Source organism: Aquarana catesbeiana, linkage group LG02 (genome assembly GCF_042186555.1).
Source record: "Aquarana catesbeiana isolate 2022-GZ linkage group LG02, ASM4218655v1, whole genome shotgun sequence".
Classification (NCBI taxonomy): Eukaryota; Metazoa; Chordata; class Amphibia; order Anura; family Ranidae; genus Aquarana; species Aquarana catesbeiana.
This window is the reverse complement of record NC_133325.1, coordinates 187,582,905-187,600,050: the sequence shown is the minus strand read 5'-3', so window position 1 is coordinate 187,600,050 and position 17,146 is coordinate 187,582,905. Positions and strand designations below refer to the sequence as shown.

The 17,146-nt window shown below is 40.1% G+C and overlaps 1 protein-coding gene across 5 annotated transcripts in view; it reads right to left on the bottom strand.

The window, feature by feature from the left end:
- The window catches only part of KMT2D (lysine methyltransferase 2D), a 247,640-nt gene that overhangs the window by 183,098 nt on the left and 47,396 nt on the right, over positions 1-17,146 (bottom strand). For all 5 annotated transcript variants that reach the window (XM_073614049.1, XM_073614048.1, XM_073614051.1 and 2 more), the window contains 5 exons: positions 11,203-11,290; positions 8,965-9,073; positions 8,553-8,764; positions 4,577-4,686; positions 2,906-3,068 (listed from right to left, as the gene is read on the bottom strand). In XM_073614049.1, coding sequence (XP_073470150.1) covers positions 2,906-3,068; positions 4,577-4,686; positions 8,553-8,764; positions 8,965-9,073; positions 11,203-11,251 — 643 coding nt within the window. In that variant the 5' untranslated portion in view covers positions 11,252-11,290. The remainder of the gene's footprint in view (positions 1-2,905; positions 3,069-4,576; positions 4,687-8,552; positions 8,765-8,964; positions 9,074-11,202; positions 11,291-17,146) is intronic.

The following is a 17,146-nucleotide window of genomic DNA, read 5'->3' as shown; positions in this document are numbered from 1 at the left end:
TTTAGCCCTTAGGACTATAAATCATGCACACAAACAGAAAAGATGCAGCTGCCAGCGTCTGGCAGTTTTATATGTCCATGAACGTAGCTGCATGTTATTTAATCCCTTCACGCTCAAAAAGGTAAAACAATTAAGAATGCCTAAGCACAATTTGCAACTTTGAGAAGTGTTAGTAAAACTGTACATATCACAACAAAATGAATTCTCCTGAACCTGATGATTGCAGCAATACCACATATGTGTATGTTTTTGTAGTACCCAGTACAGCCCAGAAACAATAGTGCGCATTTTGCTTTTTTTTTTTTTTTGCCCTACCTAAAACGCTACTTAAAAAAATAAAAAATAATCCTGCCCAAAATATACTGACCCTGACCTTTGACCCAAATACTAACCCTGGCATTGACCTAGATCAAACCTTGATCTAGGTATTTTTTCTTTATTTTATATTCTTTTTACAGTTTTTTTATTTTTTCCTCTCTGCAAGGAGAGAGAGAAAAAGATACAATGAATCTTTCCTCTCCATTCACAGACAGAGAGACACAGGGAAGGGCTTCACAGTGACTGATCACTGTGGTAGTCAGAGGCTACCACAGTGATCAGGTGACCTGGAATCAGGATCATTAGTATGGGACCTGGGGCTTTCATTGAGTTCCCACCCTCCTCTGTGCTGTGAGCATGCTGTGTGGCGTGCTACCAGCACAAAGACAGATACGCATATATGCGGCCCCACAGAGAAAACCCCAGTCCAGTGAGGCCGCATATATGTGTTATGTTGGTGTCAAGGGGTTAATGTGGAAAGGGTCGTACATGCGATGAGAATATCGGATCAATGATTGTCCGTTTTTTTTTTTTTTTTTGCATGCTAGTCTCCATATCGAAAGTGAAGAGGTTACTCAATTTCCATTTTCTTGTATTACAGAATACAACTTCGGGAGTGATGTAATGTGTTGTATTTGTGGACGAACACTGTTCTGATTCAACGAAAATCGTAGGTTCTGGTATCGCATAAGAAAAATTTTCGCGTTTGTCCCTTCAGATCATTTCAGATGAAATGTCGTGATCAGCTCTTGAAAGTGGTGTACGAACAATCAGATTATCGATTGATCGCTTTGAAAGCGGTATTTTTCATACAAATTTTTCTGATTGTGTACAAGCCTTCAAGAGGTGGGGAGAAAATGTTAAAATGAGGGATATAATGGCATTGGAATGCACCAGAAAACTGTATTAAAAATAAATCTCTTATTTCCAGGTTTGCGACAGCTGGGATTTGATCACACAAGAATCCTGTGAACTACATTCACAGGAATACAAAAGTATGACTTTGTAAAATTTATACAGTTATACATATACAGCAAATTACCAGTACAATGACTGCTGCAGTGATTATTCAAAGCAGCAGGCGTTCTAATTTGGCTCATATACCAAGATGCTGTTGATATCTGTTCTCAGTGGAAATACATTTATAAACAAACATTCTGGTGACCTAAATAAAGTTAAAGGGAGCTCCACCCAAAAATGGAACTTCCGCTCATCTAATTCCTACCCCCCTCCTAATTCCTCACATTTGGCACCTTTTGGGGGGAAGCCAATACCTGTCTTTGACAAGTATCCTGTTCCCAACTTCCAGAAGGCCGGCCCATGGCGATCTATGTCAGCAGCTTGCTCCCCCTCCTCTCTCTTCTGGCGGCCAGTGAAAGGAGCACAGCGTGCATGCGCAGTATGGGCCCCGCTGTAAAGCCGAAAGGCTACGCAGCTGGCTTCCCTTCGTAGCAATGGCCGCGGGAGCAGCTGATCCAAATATTGCCTGCGGTGCCCACATCGCTGGACTCCAGGACAGGTAAGTGTCCTAATGTTAAAAGTCAGCAGCTACAGTATGTGTAGCTGCTGACTTTATTTTTAAAGGGGCGGGCGGAACTCCTCTTTAATGAAGAGCATGTAAGATTTTAAGTGATTAGAAAAAAAGCTTGAATGTTAATTACTCACATTTCCTCAAATAATTTTTACTAAATGATCGACTTCTATACAACCGCCCTGTTGAATTCTCCCTGTTTGATCAGTTATAGTCTGCAACGCTGATCAGTGTACAGCTGGGTCAGAATACAATAGCTCATCTATAGGTTTTTAACATAAGCCAATTCGGGAAACTGTCAATCTGCACCCTTTTATCTAACCACTAGGTGTCAGTGCATAGAAGGCCAAAGTCTAAAAACGGCTTAGGTTTGGCCTTGCAATGGTGAGTTCAGTTCACAAAGGAAAGTTACAATTTACACAGTGGCTTGACCACTTTGGCGACCCCTCCAATTCACCAATCCAGTCATAGTCAGGTTGCCCTTCAGAAATCGGGTTTTCTTAGTAAAGGAAAACAGGAAAAAAAAAAAAAAAAAAAAAAACACACAACACACAAGATTAAAGGCATAGTTCACCTATGCCGATTAAGAGCTCCCTGAAGATAAAAACAAACTGTGCAGCTTTGACCAAAGTTGCTACAGGTGTAGGACATTTTTGAACCTCTTAAAGCCTGTCTGAAAAACTCCCAGAGATTGCATCGTTCCATCCTGCCTCGGTGGGGGTGAAAAGTAAAAGCTAGAAACCCCTTGGGAATGTCCAGCAACAAGGGAAGATGGGATGATGTGATCCTTTGGAGTTTTACAGTCAGGCTACAGGAGGAACATAAATGGCCTACACCTATAGCAAGGGCATTTTTCAACTTTGGTCAAAGTTGCAGTTTGTTTTTATCTACAGGCACTCCTTATCTGAATAGGTGAACTATCACCAAGTGTACATAAGCCCTATACAATTTTCATCATAGTTTAAACAGAACATAAGGATAAAACCAAGCTATTAGTAAAAAAAATTCAGGAATATAAAAAAAACTTGTATAAAACGTTTCCACATCCAAACTAACCCATTGCAACAGCTTCGGCAACATGTTCTGTGCACAGCAGTTTTAAGGTCTTCATTGACTGGAAGGATCCACTAGCGGCAGCACATGGAATATGATAACGGTGCAAACACCCTGTGGAGTGGCACTGAATGGTAGCACCCATCCGATTACAGTATTCACATTTCTGCAAGAGAAGATAATCACACATACAGGACACGAACACATGCATACTCAACTCCTACAAGTAGAGAGAGTTATCTAAAATCTGTAGATGATTCAGAAAAAGAACCTTTAAATTACTTTGACATAAAGGGTTGCTATTCTCTGTTTATGTATTTTACTGCTTAAGCATATTTTGGGAGGTATTGCTTAACCATTCGCGGACTGCCCGTCATGTACTGTAGACAGGCGGCCCACAAAGGCAAAGCGATGTACCCATACGTTGCTGCTTGCTTCCGGGTTTAGGACGCACATAAGTTCACCTTTTGAATAGGTTTACCCTCCTCCCCTGTGACAGTGGGTGGGGGGTTCCTCTCTCCCTCAGCCAAGGTCACATTTTAAAATCACTTCAATTTCCAGGGATCTGTGAATGATAAACTACAAGACACGTCTACACTGCAGCAGACAGGCTTGTAGTTTTAATGGACTGTGAGCGAGCTGATCAACCCTTTTGAAGTCCATTCACAAGCGACCAACACCCACCACCCCCACCCCAGCTTTCAAGCTGAAAGCCAGTACAGAGGTACAGGCAGAAGGCTGGAGGGAGAGTGTGCCAGAGCCTAACAATAATCCACTTTTTTGGTTGAAGTTGAAGTTATCTTTTACCACTCTGCATATTTCAGCAACTAATAAATCAGGCAACTATTCTTTAGAAGAGCAGTGGATTTATTCTCACGTTCTCCGTATACGCACCACCCTAGTTCTCTTTTTGAAGAAGCAAACTCATTAAGACAGGGCCATCCTAGAGGTCTGTGAACGTTTTACACGTAAAACAGATATTCCGATATTTTTTGTTACATTTTGGGGTACGTGTTCAACATTATAATGCAATGAAGAATCCAAAATATCTCTGATCATCTACATCAAGCCATCAGATTAATAATCAGATCAGCAATCAGATTTCTGCACTCAAGACACACCTACGGCACAAAAGCAGACAGAAATCTGGGTTCTGCTCACCACCCTCCAAACATCTTAATGCATATAGAATACCAAAATTTAACCGTATTGCAGCTTACAGGTCCTTAAAAGTGGTAGCTGCATTAGTTCTTTGTCCAGGATTTTATCTGGTAATCCTGTAAATAACACTTCCGCTCCCTGGGTGGTTGCACTACTTCCTCAACTGTATCTATGGGGAAAGCAATGGTTGCCACCCAGCCTGCACTTCAAATACATCTGCCCTTATGTATCTCTATTATATAGGGGTAATGGCATAAATAGTTTGATAAAGGTAGATAAAATGAGTTTGCTTTCTGTACATCCCACAGAAAGCGACAAGGACGCTGCATTGCTGGCAATGCCATAAATTAGATATTTTCTGTAGTTGCTGAAAAGGTTACTAGCTTGAACAATTCAAATAAATTCAGCAACCAAATCTAAGGACATGTAAGTTGCATTAGGTTTTTATCCTTTTTGATCTAAACAAACCTGAATAGAAAAAAAAAAGAGCCCCTATTTTGTACATGTACCTACCTGTGATATCCCTGAGAATACAGCTGTATCAACATGAACAAGTCCAGTCCCTTCCACTTTCTGGACTCCATGCGACCACAACGCGCACCAATAATGAACCCAGCAATGTCCTGAGTATGGAAAGTATAAAAGATTCAGAAGGAAAGAGGAAGGAAAAAAAAATAAACACACACACATTATTTAATGGAGACTTGTGTTAGTTCTGACCTGGTTAGACACATAGTATCTGGCACCTCATCCCGAAAAATATAGTATATAGAGGGAGTGGGATTATAAAAGGTGCCAATAGATGAGTAGTAGTAGAAACAGAGGATAATTAAAACATTGAATTTATTAGAAACATAGTTAAAATATAATCCAATAAAATTATTAGATTTCATTGTACATATCCATTATGGTGATCAAACAGGTGTGATTCCAGTTGTATGATGGTTAAGGTTCATATGTTATTCTGACATGTTGTTTTGCCAGTGTTGGCTTCATCAGGGGATTTAGGCTCGGTTCACACTGGGGCGACTTGTCAGGCGACCTAGTCGCCTGACAAGTCGCCTCCCGTTCTGTGCTATGGAACCGTTCTAATCGGAGCGACGCAAGTCGCTCCGACTTAGAAAAAGGTTCCTGTATTACTTTGGGGGCGACTTGGGGCGACTTGCATAGACTTCTATGCAGAAGTCGTCTCGCAAGTCGCCCCGGCAGTTGTTTGCAGGTCGCCTCGCTGAGGCGACCTGCAAGTCGTGCCGCCCATGTGTGAACCGAGCCAGAAGAACCAACCGGAGGACACGGAAAACTCAACAGGACAGTACAAAGATACAATGTCAGAAAAAAAAAGTATGAAATTAAATTATATACTAGTACAAGTCATTTTCTTTTGTCCCTCCATCCCAACGCTTACCCCAGCGAACCCCCAGGAAGTCACCACCATGTCAGCAAACACTGCGGAGAGGGGACACCATGCGGCCAGAGGGCACAAAAAGACCAGGCTAAGGAAGAGGAACAATTCATTGATGAGGATTACTATACTTAGAGATGTTCAAATTAAATAACAGGGTATAACACCACCATATTGCGATAGCATTGGTGAATAAAAATAACCCCGATATGAGATTCAAAGAAAATTACTTAAAAAGCAATGTATAAATTGAACACAAGAGGGTGCCTGCATGTGGGACAGTATGTCCATATCAGGTGAAATTATTATTACTGAAACAGAATAAAAAAATATAAATGTATGCTGCAACCATATTATCATGTCTAGTCAACCAAACCAGTATATCATCCAAAATTAAAGAAAAAAGAAGTTCCTATTTGATAGTAAATCTATCAAGTAGCAAGTTTTTTTCTTTCATTTTGGATGATATACTGGTGTGTTTGAATAGAGATGATAATATGGTTGCAGTGTACATTTATATTTTTTATTCTGTTTCGGTAATAATTATTTCACCTGATCTGGACATGCTGTCCTACATGCAGGCGGCCTCGTGTTCAATTTATATAATTGCTTTTTAAGTCATTTTCTTTGATGGATCTCATATCAGGTTTATTTTTATGCACTAATGCTATCGCAATATGGTGCTATTATACCCTGTTTTTTAATTTGAACATCTAAGTATAGTAATCCTTATCTATGAATTGTTCCTCTTCCTTAGCCTGGTCTTTTTGTGCCCTCTGTGGCCGCATGGTGTCCCCTCTCCGCAGTGTTTGCTGACATGGTGGTGACTTCCTGGGGGTTCACCGGGGTAAGCATTGGAATGGAGGGACAAAAGGCAAAAGACTTGTACTTGTATATAAAATGTAAAATTATATTTTTTTCTGTATCATTTTTGTATATATTTTCTGACATTGTATCTTTGTACTCTCCTGTAGAGTTTTCCGTGTCTTCCGGTTGGTTCTTAAATCCCCTGATGAAGCAAACACTGGCGACGAAGAGAGGCAGAATGGGGAAATGTCTTGTAAACAAGGCATTTCCCTGTTCTGTTAAGTGTTACATGACAGGGATCTGCTGCTCCCTGTCATCAGGAGCAGTGATCTCTGTCATGTCCTAGGTAGCCCATCCCCCCGCAGTTAGAACACGCTGAGGGAACACATTTAACCCCTAGATCGCCCCCTAGTGTTTAACCCCTTCCCTTACAGTGACATTTATACAGTAATCAGTAGCTATTTTTAGCTCTGATCACTGTATGAATGTCAATGCTCCCAAAATAGTGCCACAAGTGTGCAAAAAAAAAAAAAAACACAGATTGCCGCCATTACTAATAAATAAAAAAAATTTAAAAATATATAATAAAAATGGCAAATCTATTCCCTATTTTTTCAGATGATATAACTTTTGCGCAAACCAATCAACATACAGTTATTGACATTTTTTATTCTTAACAAAAATAGGTAGAGGAATACATATCGGCCTAAACCTCAAAAGAAATTATTTTTTTATTTTTTGGGGGTATTTATTATAGCAAAAAAGTAAAAAATTTCTTTTTTTCAAAATTGTTGCTTTTTTTGTTTTGTTTATAACGCAAAAAATAAAAACCACAGAGGTGATCAAATACCACCAATAAAAAGCTCTATTTGTAGGGAAAAAAAAGGATGCCATGTTTGTTTGGGTACAACTTCGCATGCCCACGCAATTGTCAGTTAAAGCGACGCAGTGCCGAATCACAAAAAATGCTCTGGTCATTAAGGGGGTAAAATCTTCGGGGGCTGAAGTGGTTAACTATGTTTCTAATAAATTTAATGTTTTAATTATCCTGTATTCTATGAATTAAGATAAAAAGCCTTCTGTGTGCAGCAGCTGCCCCAGCACCCCCTAACACTTACCTGAGCCCCATCTCTGTCCAGCGACGTCCACGCCGTCTGAGACTCTCCCTCCTGAAAGCAGAGACACAGCAGAGGTGCCATTGGCTCCTTCTGTTGGCAAAGTCATCTAGCCAATCACAAGAGAGGGGGCAGGGCTCCGTGTCTGAATAGACACAGGGAGCTGTGACTCAGGTCAGGTGCCCCCATAGCAAGCTACTTGCCTTGGGGGCACTGAACAGGAGGGAGGTGCCAGGATCACAGAAGAGGGACCTGAGAAGAGGAGGATCCAGGCTGCTCTGTGCAAATCCACCGCAACAGAGTAGGTATGACATGTTTGGCATTTTTTTTTTTTTTAGGATATAGAAATTTTTATTATAATATATATATATATATATATATATATATATATATATATATATATATATATATATTTCAACCAACAGAGTAAAAATAAATATACACAGTATATATAAAATGAAGTTTTCTATTTATTTTTTATTCTGTTGGTTGAACTAGATGTTTTGTGTGTGTATGTATAATATATATATATATATATATATATATATATATATATATATATATATATATATATATACATATACACACAGGGGGTCCCCTACTTACAAACACCCGACTTACAAACGGAGGGAGACAACAGGAAGTGAGAGGAAATCTACCCCTAGGGAGGGAAATTCACTCCTGTAAGAGTTAATATGGGAAAAAGGTGTCTCCACTGATGCTTTATCACCTATCCTTATTTCCCTAATAACCCCAAATTTTCAAAATCCAATTGTCATTGGGACAGAAAGTGAGGTGAAATCTTATGAACAGGGGCACAGACAGCAAAACAAATGTTACAGGGGTGATAACCCTTCCCTATGCTATCTACAAAACTTAAAAATAGATTTTTTGGCTGGAGCTACACTTAAAAAATTTACCTGTTCCGACTTACAAACAGATTCAACTTAAGAACAAACCTAAAGTCCCTATCTTGTTTGTAACCCGGGGACCCCCTGTGTGTGTGTGTGTATATATATATATATATATACATATACATATATACACACATACACACACACACACCTAGCTCAACCAACAGAAAAAAACAAAATAGAAGACGTCAGGCTGGTAACTAGGTCCGCAATGTTTTAAAAAAAACTTGCGTCTGTTAATACCTCCTCACCTGAGGGTTCAAAAAGCTCCTCTGGTAACACAGACTCTTCAAAACCAATTACAGTTGGGTCCAAGCACGAAGTTTCAATCTCCTGCTTCCGACAGAGGGCTGGATTCAGTTGTGGGCGGCTAGGTGAAGGATCAAATCTTAAGAGTTTGCGATATCCCTGGGAGCTCCATTCACCACAATTGCACAAAGCACAACGCCTTGTAAAAGAACCACTATACAGAGAAGGAAAAACAGAACAATTTTAGTATTTCATCGGGAGAAAAATTCTTATAGCTTTAAAGAAAGAAAAAGCATCATTTCACACCTTCTAAAATGTTGTACAGTTTTTCACTGGCATGGCCACAAACAAGGGAACCATACTTTTGTTTTTTGCTTTTTTAGAAATTCATAGCTGCTTAACCCAGTCAAATACCTGCTACACCGTGAGTCTCCGAGAATACCATCCTCTAGCGATTGATTGATTGAAGATGGACTGCTAGGCTCCTCTGCTTCACAGGCCACATCAGAGCCATTTTCATCAGCTAAGAAAAAGTAAGATTAATAAATCTCAAAGAGAGAAAGACAAAGATTTATTGCAATTCAAATAATTTTGCAAAAATATTACAGTACTGGGCAAATGTTTTAGGCAGGTGTGAAGAAATGCTGCAACACAAAAATGCTTTCACAAATATACAAATTGCTTATTTTTATTAATTTACAACATGCAAAGTGAGCAAACAGAAGACAAAAGACAAGGCTTCCTGGTTGCCTTCCTGTTGCCTTTTACCCCTTAAAAATCTCTATAGGCTACATTTAAAAATTTTACAGGTTGCATGTTTTGAGTTAGAGGAGGTCTAGGGCTAGAATTATTGCTCTCGCTCTACCAATCGTGGTGATACCTCACGTGTGGTTTGAACACCGTTTTCAAATGCGGGCGCTGCTCATGTATGCGTTTGCTTCTGCGTACGAGCTCGGCGGGACAGGGTGTGTTTAAAAAATTATTTTTTTTTTTATATATTTTTTATTTTTACACTGTTCTTTCAAAAAAAAAAAAAAAATTGTATCAGTTTTATTCCTATTACAAGGAATGTAAATATCCCTTGTAAAAGAAAAAAAAAAAAAAAAAAGCATGACAGGCAGATATGTAAAATGCCACCTGCAGGCTGTAAACAGGTAGTGCAGCATGGTTATTATATTTTAAGATGCTTTTATATATTCTGAAATATCATTTTCCATGGAGTCAACAACCTCCTGAGCATCAAGTAGTATTGTCCAGCGATCCATAAGAACATTTTCTGCTTCATCAACATATAGAAGGATGAAATATGAGATCTGGAGTAAAAAAAACCTCAGATCTCATATTTACACTAAAATGCAATAAAAAATTTTTAAAAATGTAATGTCACTTTAAAAAATGTTGTTCTAAGAGCTACATTTATGTTAACCTTTTGTAACATATTCAGGGTGTAACGCGTTACGAATGGAACGCGCCCCCCCCCTCTTTGGGACAGCTAGGGGGGGGGGGGGGGGGGGTGGGACGACTTACCATGGCGCTGTGGTAGTTCATTCTCTCTTTCTGTCAGATTGTATCTTCTTGCCCGTATGGGTGGACAGGGATGTACAGGGATACAAATACACCAACAGATCTGCAGGAGACCTGCATGGCACCAGCGATCTGCTGATCGCTTGTGCTATTCTTTATAGGCTCCAGAAACAAAAAATTATAAAAATGCACATTTTTTTTTTTTACCTGCAAAAAAAGTGCATTTATTATTTGTTGTTAAAAGGTGAACTTATCCTTTGATTGCGAGTGTAATTATTATTTAATATTGTTTTTACATGCTACACTCTCCCTCCCCTCTTGTGTGTGCAAGAGTACCTGGAAGAATTGATACTGTTTTGAAGGCAAAGGGAGGTCACACCAAATATTTATTTGGATTTATCGTCTGTTCACTTACTTCCCCATTTGTTAAAGAGGAACTGCAGTCTGCTCACATAATTTGTAATGAAAACATCTTTGTCATTCTGAAGCTTCCCTCCAACCACTTTGCATATTTAATATAGACAGATTCTGTATTTACCAAATATGCTGCAGAAATCTTCCTTCACTGAGTCTGGCTGCAACCATTTTAACTGTGGGCAGCTGAAGCTGGTGCTGCCTGTTCACTTCCTGGATTTACAGACACACAGAGGCACACCTCCAGCTCTGCAGCTCTCACTGGCCATCTTATGACTCATCCCCCCTCCCTTTCTGGCAAACGCTCACGAGAGTGAGAGAGAGCTGTGCATGATGTTCATAAGCCTAGTCTAGTAACCGGACAAGAAATAGGAAGTGGGCTGTATAAAGGTATTTACTGGCAGAAAAAAAAAAAAAGTTTTACTATCTAAAGTTAAAAACAAGGGCAAAAGATTTAAATAGATGGAAAGTTGAAAAAAATGACTACAGTTCTGCTTTAATTGATAAAAACAAACTGTTAAAACTTCTACTTCTGAAAGCATTCTTAACATATAGCATTTTTCACACAGTACTGTAGACCAGGTTGTACTGTATAGGCTAAAATGACACCTACAGAGTGGACTATGACTTTCAGTGATGCACATAATGGCTCTACAAGCATTTGTCTCAAGTCTGTAACCAAGATTGCACACCTACATGGCAGCACCGACTTACCTGATGCTTCAGATTCCTTATCCTCGCTGGATGGTTTCTGATCATCCATCCCTGGCCAAAGAACTGGAACTGTCCCTTTGAGGGAGACCTGAAAAAGGTGGTAAAATCAGTTGGTGTAGTTACCGTATGTGGGTTTGAACATGCTTAAATATTATAAATTGATAGTAAACAATACAATAGCTAAGCTCATTTAAATTGCTCAAACCCTCAGTAATTTTTTATCTCAGTTACACACATGAACATCCTCCAGCCTAGTATTAAAAAAACATCCCTAGCACACTTTCTTCTTTAAAGGAGTTCTTCCAAAAATTAGTGCTGTGACCGTGCATTCCAGTTTCCAATCCGCAAACTGAAAGCGCTTATACTCATACCAGTATAAAACAGGTTACTACATTATTTTCTATCCTGTACCACACTCCAGGCCAAACAGGGCAAGGAGAGTTTCAGCAACTAAGTTGGGATGTCATTCTAGGTCTTAACTGTTCTGAAGAGGTACGTCAGGCTGGCTCTAATATACTTTATTTCCACACGACAAAAATCATTAATACTACGATTAATTGAGCATCCCTAGTAGGTCTAGTGACCGGACTACATGGCTCTACCTGTCCCAGAGGCAAACACCTTCCAATGTAATAGTAACATTTTTACTGCAATCTCTCCAACATATCAACTGCATCATCCAGCATAAAGAGAGACCGCCTTACGACTGTTAAAGTTCACCTTTAGGAGCATGTTACATGCTCCTATGCGCTCACGTCCCCGGCACTACCCGGGGGGGTACGGATCTTCTTCCCACACCCACTGTCACTTTCCAAAAACAGAATGGCTGTGCGGGGCTCCACCCACACAGCCTCATCATTCATTGTGTTTCCTGTGAATGAATGAACTACACGCAACTTTGGATCGCTGCGGCAGATGGCTTGAAGTTCTCAATGAACTAAAAGGGCACTGGTGAGTGCTCTCATAGTTCATCGATTCTTCCTGCACGTCAGTAGCTGTCTGCCCATATAGGAGGTACATGCAGACAGCTGAGAGTCTGCAGGATCCTGGCACTGCACCTGCGATCTGCTGATCGGGGGTACAACACTTTATAGGCTGCCGTGTAGAGAAAAAAAAAAAAAAATAACAATATGTGCATTTTTTTTTTTTTTTTTTTTTTTTTTTTTTTTTTTTAAGTAAACTTATCCTTGTAGTGGTTGTAAAACCTTACATATACAAAGTGAAGAGACTGGTCTCAGGCGATACACAGAGATTAAACAAATCCTCCCACATACGTCCTGTTTATTTGTAGCCAAATATTCTCTACAACAAACAGAATTTACGCAGAGTCTGTCAACAGCACAAAATAAGGGGTGGGGATCTAAATTCACACACTACACAGCTCAAGGAGAAGAGCTTCCTCTGAGTCCTGATTGCAGGGGAAGAGACACACCTCCACCTCATACTACGAGAAAAAGTAGTGGCTGTTAATCACAGGTTGTGTGTAGGAGCTCTCCTGCACCATTTTTCTGTTGGCTTCCGAAAAACTGTCAAAAGTGACTAAGCCTGGGGTGGGGGGGGTGGGGGGTCACACTTGTGCAATGCAGACACCGCATGTGATTCGCACCACATTCGCATGCAATGTCTGTGCAGTGCAATTTGAGCCATACATTTTGGAGTACAGTATGGAACAGGGATATGCAATTAGCAGACCTCCAGCTGTTGCACAACTACAAGTTCCATCATTCCTCTGCCTCTGGGTGTCATGCTTGTGGCTGTCTTCCTGTGCCTCATGGGACTTGTAGTTCTGCAACAGCTGGAGGTCCACTAATTGCATATCCCTGGTATAGAAGGATGTGCTTTGTTCAGATTTCATGTCTGGAGGTTTACAACCATTTTCAAATATAGGTGGACCTGGGATCAAATGCAAATCAATGAATCAAGGTGAAAAAAATTAAATTGTATATTTTTTTTTAAATGTAAGACTTACAGAAATGAAGTCTAACAGCACACAAAAAAAGAAACAATTAGAGCAAGGAGTGGCATTTCACTAGTAAAAGGTAACCATTAAGCTGGTTTTGTCTTCCAAACAGTTGCCAAGTGCATAGCTTCCATTATATGCAATGAACTTTCACACAGAGCTTGAAAAAAATGTCACGGCATACATTTTTATATCTCAGCAAGCAGCAAAAGCACAAAGATTCTTCAATACTAGCTCTTCACATTAGGTAAGCATTAATGGCTTTTTTGCAGGGGGGTGGGGGGGTGTTTTTCCGATTTAGGGCTGGGCGCCCTTTCCCAGCACAGCCCAGTGCACCTGGAGAGAACAAGCACTTATTTAAAATAAAAAAATAAAAATAAAAAAAAAAAAACAGATTTTGCCAATTTCAGCATCTTATTTGACCTAAAACAATAAATATATAATATTTTACAGATAGCTTCAAAAAACTTTCTGCCATTTGGATATGTGTGTGCTGTGTCTCACTGCCCTTCGACAACATTCAAATTTTAACTTTTATAAACTGCGAGAATGTAGAATTTAACAGGGCAAGAACCGACCCTTTTAAAATCATAAATTTACTCTGTAAATATCAATGGCCAGCATCACTGCCGTTCACACGTAACCACTTATCTGGGCGGCTACATGTAAACATGTAAACAAAGCCTTTGACCAACCCTGGACACAGACAGCGTGCGTTCAGAAACTGCAGTGGAGTTCTGGCCACAGCTCATCAGCCAGTTTGTATGTTGCCACTGCACAGAAAGCAGCCGCATCCTGAGGCAGCATTTATCAGTCTCTGAACAGCGCCTTACATGGATGAATTTTTAGTGAAAATATGAATTTATCAATTGGGGTTTTATTTAAATCTGAATGGAGTTCAGATTTAAACCACTTCAGTACCAGAACTTTCACTTCCTTTTGGTCCAGGCCAATTTTCAGATTTCAGCGCTGTCACACTTTGAACAGCGATTATCCAGCCATGAAGTTTCTTGTTTAAGACAGAGCTTTCTATTGGGGGCATTTCATTTTTTGCTATTAAAAAAAAAAAAAGTTTTTTCCTGTGGGAATGCACTGCTGTTCCCCGGGATTTATAGGAGCTTGCCTTCTAAATTACAGAATTGCTGAGAAACAGAGTTTCAGGAGGCACAGCCAGTACAAGAATCACTGCTTGCAGGCAGCAAGGTAACATGAGATATTTAGTCCTTAGAAATGAAAGACAGCTGAGAAGCTACAAACCATGCAGGAAATCAAGGAAGTCAAAGAAAGATGGCCAGAAGACAGGCAAGGACTCAACATGAAAGGACATTTTTCACGTCCGCTTATATTGGATGGTCAAAAAGAACTACTGTTTGTATTGCCATCACAATGCTGATGTCATAAAATGACAGTGTATGTTGTGACCATTGAGGTCCCTTAACCGCCTCAAGAACGGAAACTTTCACCCCCTTCCTGTCTAGGACAATTTTTAGCTTTCAGCACTGTCACACTTTGAATGACAATCACTCAGTCATGAATTACTGTACCCAAATGAAAGATTTATCATTTTCTTTTGGTGGTATTTAACCCCTTCACGCTGACCGTACGCATTACCCCAGTACTGTTTTTTTTTTCTTTTTTTTTTTTTTTTTTTTTTTTTTTTTAGAGCCAAGGGTAGGCTTTCTTATGATAACAACCAATGCGGCTAAAAGCTGTTCGGCTGTTATCACAAGCAGCAGGAGAGGACATTTAAAGCACCCCATCCCTTCATGCTCGTGCACAGAAGCGAACGCATATGCAAGTCACTCCCACATATATACATATACATACATACATACACACACTTATATAAAATATATGTTTAGGGGTTCTAAGTAGTTTTCTAGCAAAAAATACAGATTTTAAACTTGTAAGCAACAAATGTCAGAAAAAGGCTTAGGCATGAAGGGGTTAAAGGGGAAGTACGGCCAAAGCTTTTTTAGGCCCTACTTCTCCTATGGATCACATGAGTTCAATTAGTTCTGCACTCCTGGGGCCTGTTTTCAGTTGACAGCAGGCTGACGTCACTCAGCAGTCCAGGCATTGGACCCAGCAGCCTAGCCTGGCCCGGCAGCTTGCTCAGCCTCTCATCGAGCCACTGGAAGACTGAGCCAGCCTCTCCATCCCCCTGCACAGCTCAGCACTCCTGTCAGCGTTCGCAGAGCAGAGAGTCAGTGACACAGTCACTGAGGTGAGAACTGAGCAAATCAGCTTTTTGATTGCTCAGTTTTCAGTGTAAAGGTGGCAGGGGACAGATAGATAAAATAGAAAAATAAATAATTGTAAAAAGTTAAAAAGGTACACCCACAGCACATAAAAACTCCCCACCAGAAAACTTTTTTTTTCTCTTTTTTTAGGCCCCCCATCCCCCACATATAAACACAAACACATGCCCATGCATGAAAACGTGGACTGTGATACACGTTACACATCGATGTGCACGCACACAAACTGGCTTTTAACTTTTTTAGCTGGCTCCTAGATCCAAAGAAAATTTACCAAGCCCTGCCCTAAACAAATATGAAGGGGAAGCAAAAACCTCAACAGTGTCAAAATAATTACCGCAAACTGCACTGCACTTGAGCACCACAAACAAAAAAACACTATTGAATTTATTTTTAACATTCAAAGCAAACACACCCATCTACCCATGTGTCTCCATGTTTTATTTTGCTAAGAAATTAATTCCAACCCCCCCCCCCCTTACTTTGAGGATGGCCTATGAACTTTAAGTACTAGCCTGATACCTCAAAGATATTGACTTTCCAACTCTTCCCACGACCCAACATATGCAACTGAACTCTCCAATCCCAGTTGAGGAGGTCCAGGCTGCTGTTACTTCCATTTAAAAATCAGGGAAAACCCTGGTCTCCCAACTGAATTTTTTTAAATCTGCTCTATTGAGCAGATACCTATTATTCACAAGACCTTAACCAGGGCTGTGACTTAGGTTGGTCTACCTACTTCAGTGTTTGAAGAATTTATCGTGGTGGTTCTTAAGCCAGGTAGTGCCTCCATCTGGTACACTTTCTAAAGATTTCTTTTGAATGTTGATACAAACGTTTTTGCAAAGATTCTGGTGAATTGGCTGATGGGGGCAATATTGTCATTGAAACATCCTGATCAAATTGGGCTCATGTCCAGCAAGGGAATGGACATTAACATTAGGCAACTATTTATAAACATCTCTACAGTACTGAATGGCAATGGTGTGGGAGTGGTGGTCTCCCTCGACACCAAGGAAGCATTTGATTCAGCTGAATGGAGACAACTCTAGGAAGTATTTTCTTGATTTGGCTTAAGACCCCAATTTATTTCCTAGCTAAAAATGCTTTACCTCTACTCCCAGGGCCAGAGTACACACCAACAATATTCTCTTCCCACAATTTGCACTCCAAAATGGTACAAGACAGAGCAGCCCACTTTCACCTGAACTTTTTACCCTGGCATTAGAACCCCTAGCCACCTTCATAAAGTGAAGCTGCATGCATTAAAGAACTGTCAATGGGCTCCTGGGAAGAGAGGATCTCTTTATATGCAGATACTCTGCTATAGTGGGGGGATGCCAATTCATCCTTCGGTTCCACATTGGAGGTCATGGATTCCTTTGGGCTCTTCTCTGGCATCAAAATTAATTGGGCCAAGTCCCCATGTCCACCAATTGGTAGAATAGAATGAATAGACTGACACTATAAAGCTCATTCCCTACTTCATAGGGCCTCTAAATTTAAATATCTTGGCGTTAAGCTTGAGGAACATTCATCACTTTATGTTGCAGATAACCTGCAACCTTTGTTGCAGCACTTTGTCCAGAAATGTAGCAGTTGGAAATCTCTACCCTTGAACCCTGTGGTTAGAGAAATTTTAGCTAAAATGGTCTTCTTACCCAAAATTCCTTTATTTCTTTAGAAATACCCCGACCGCCCCACCTAAATCTTTCTTTATTAT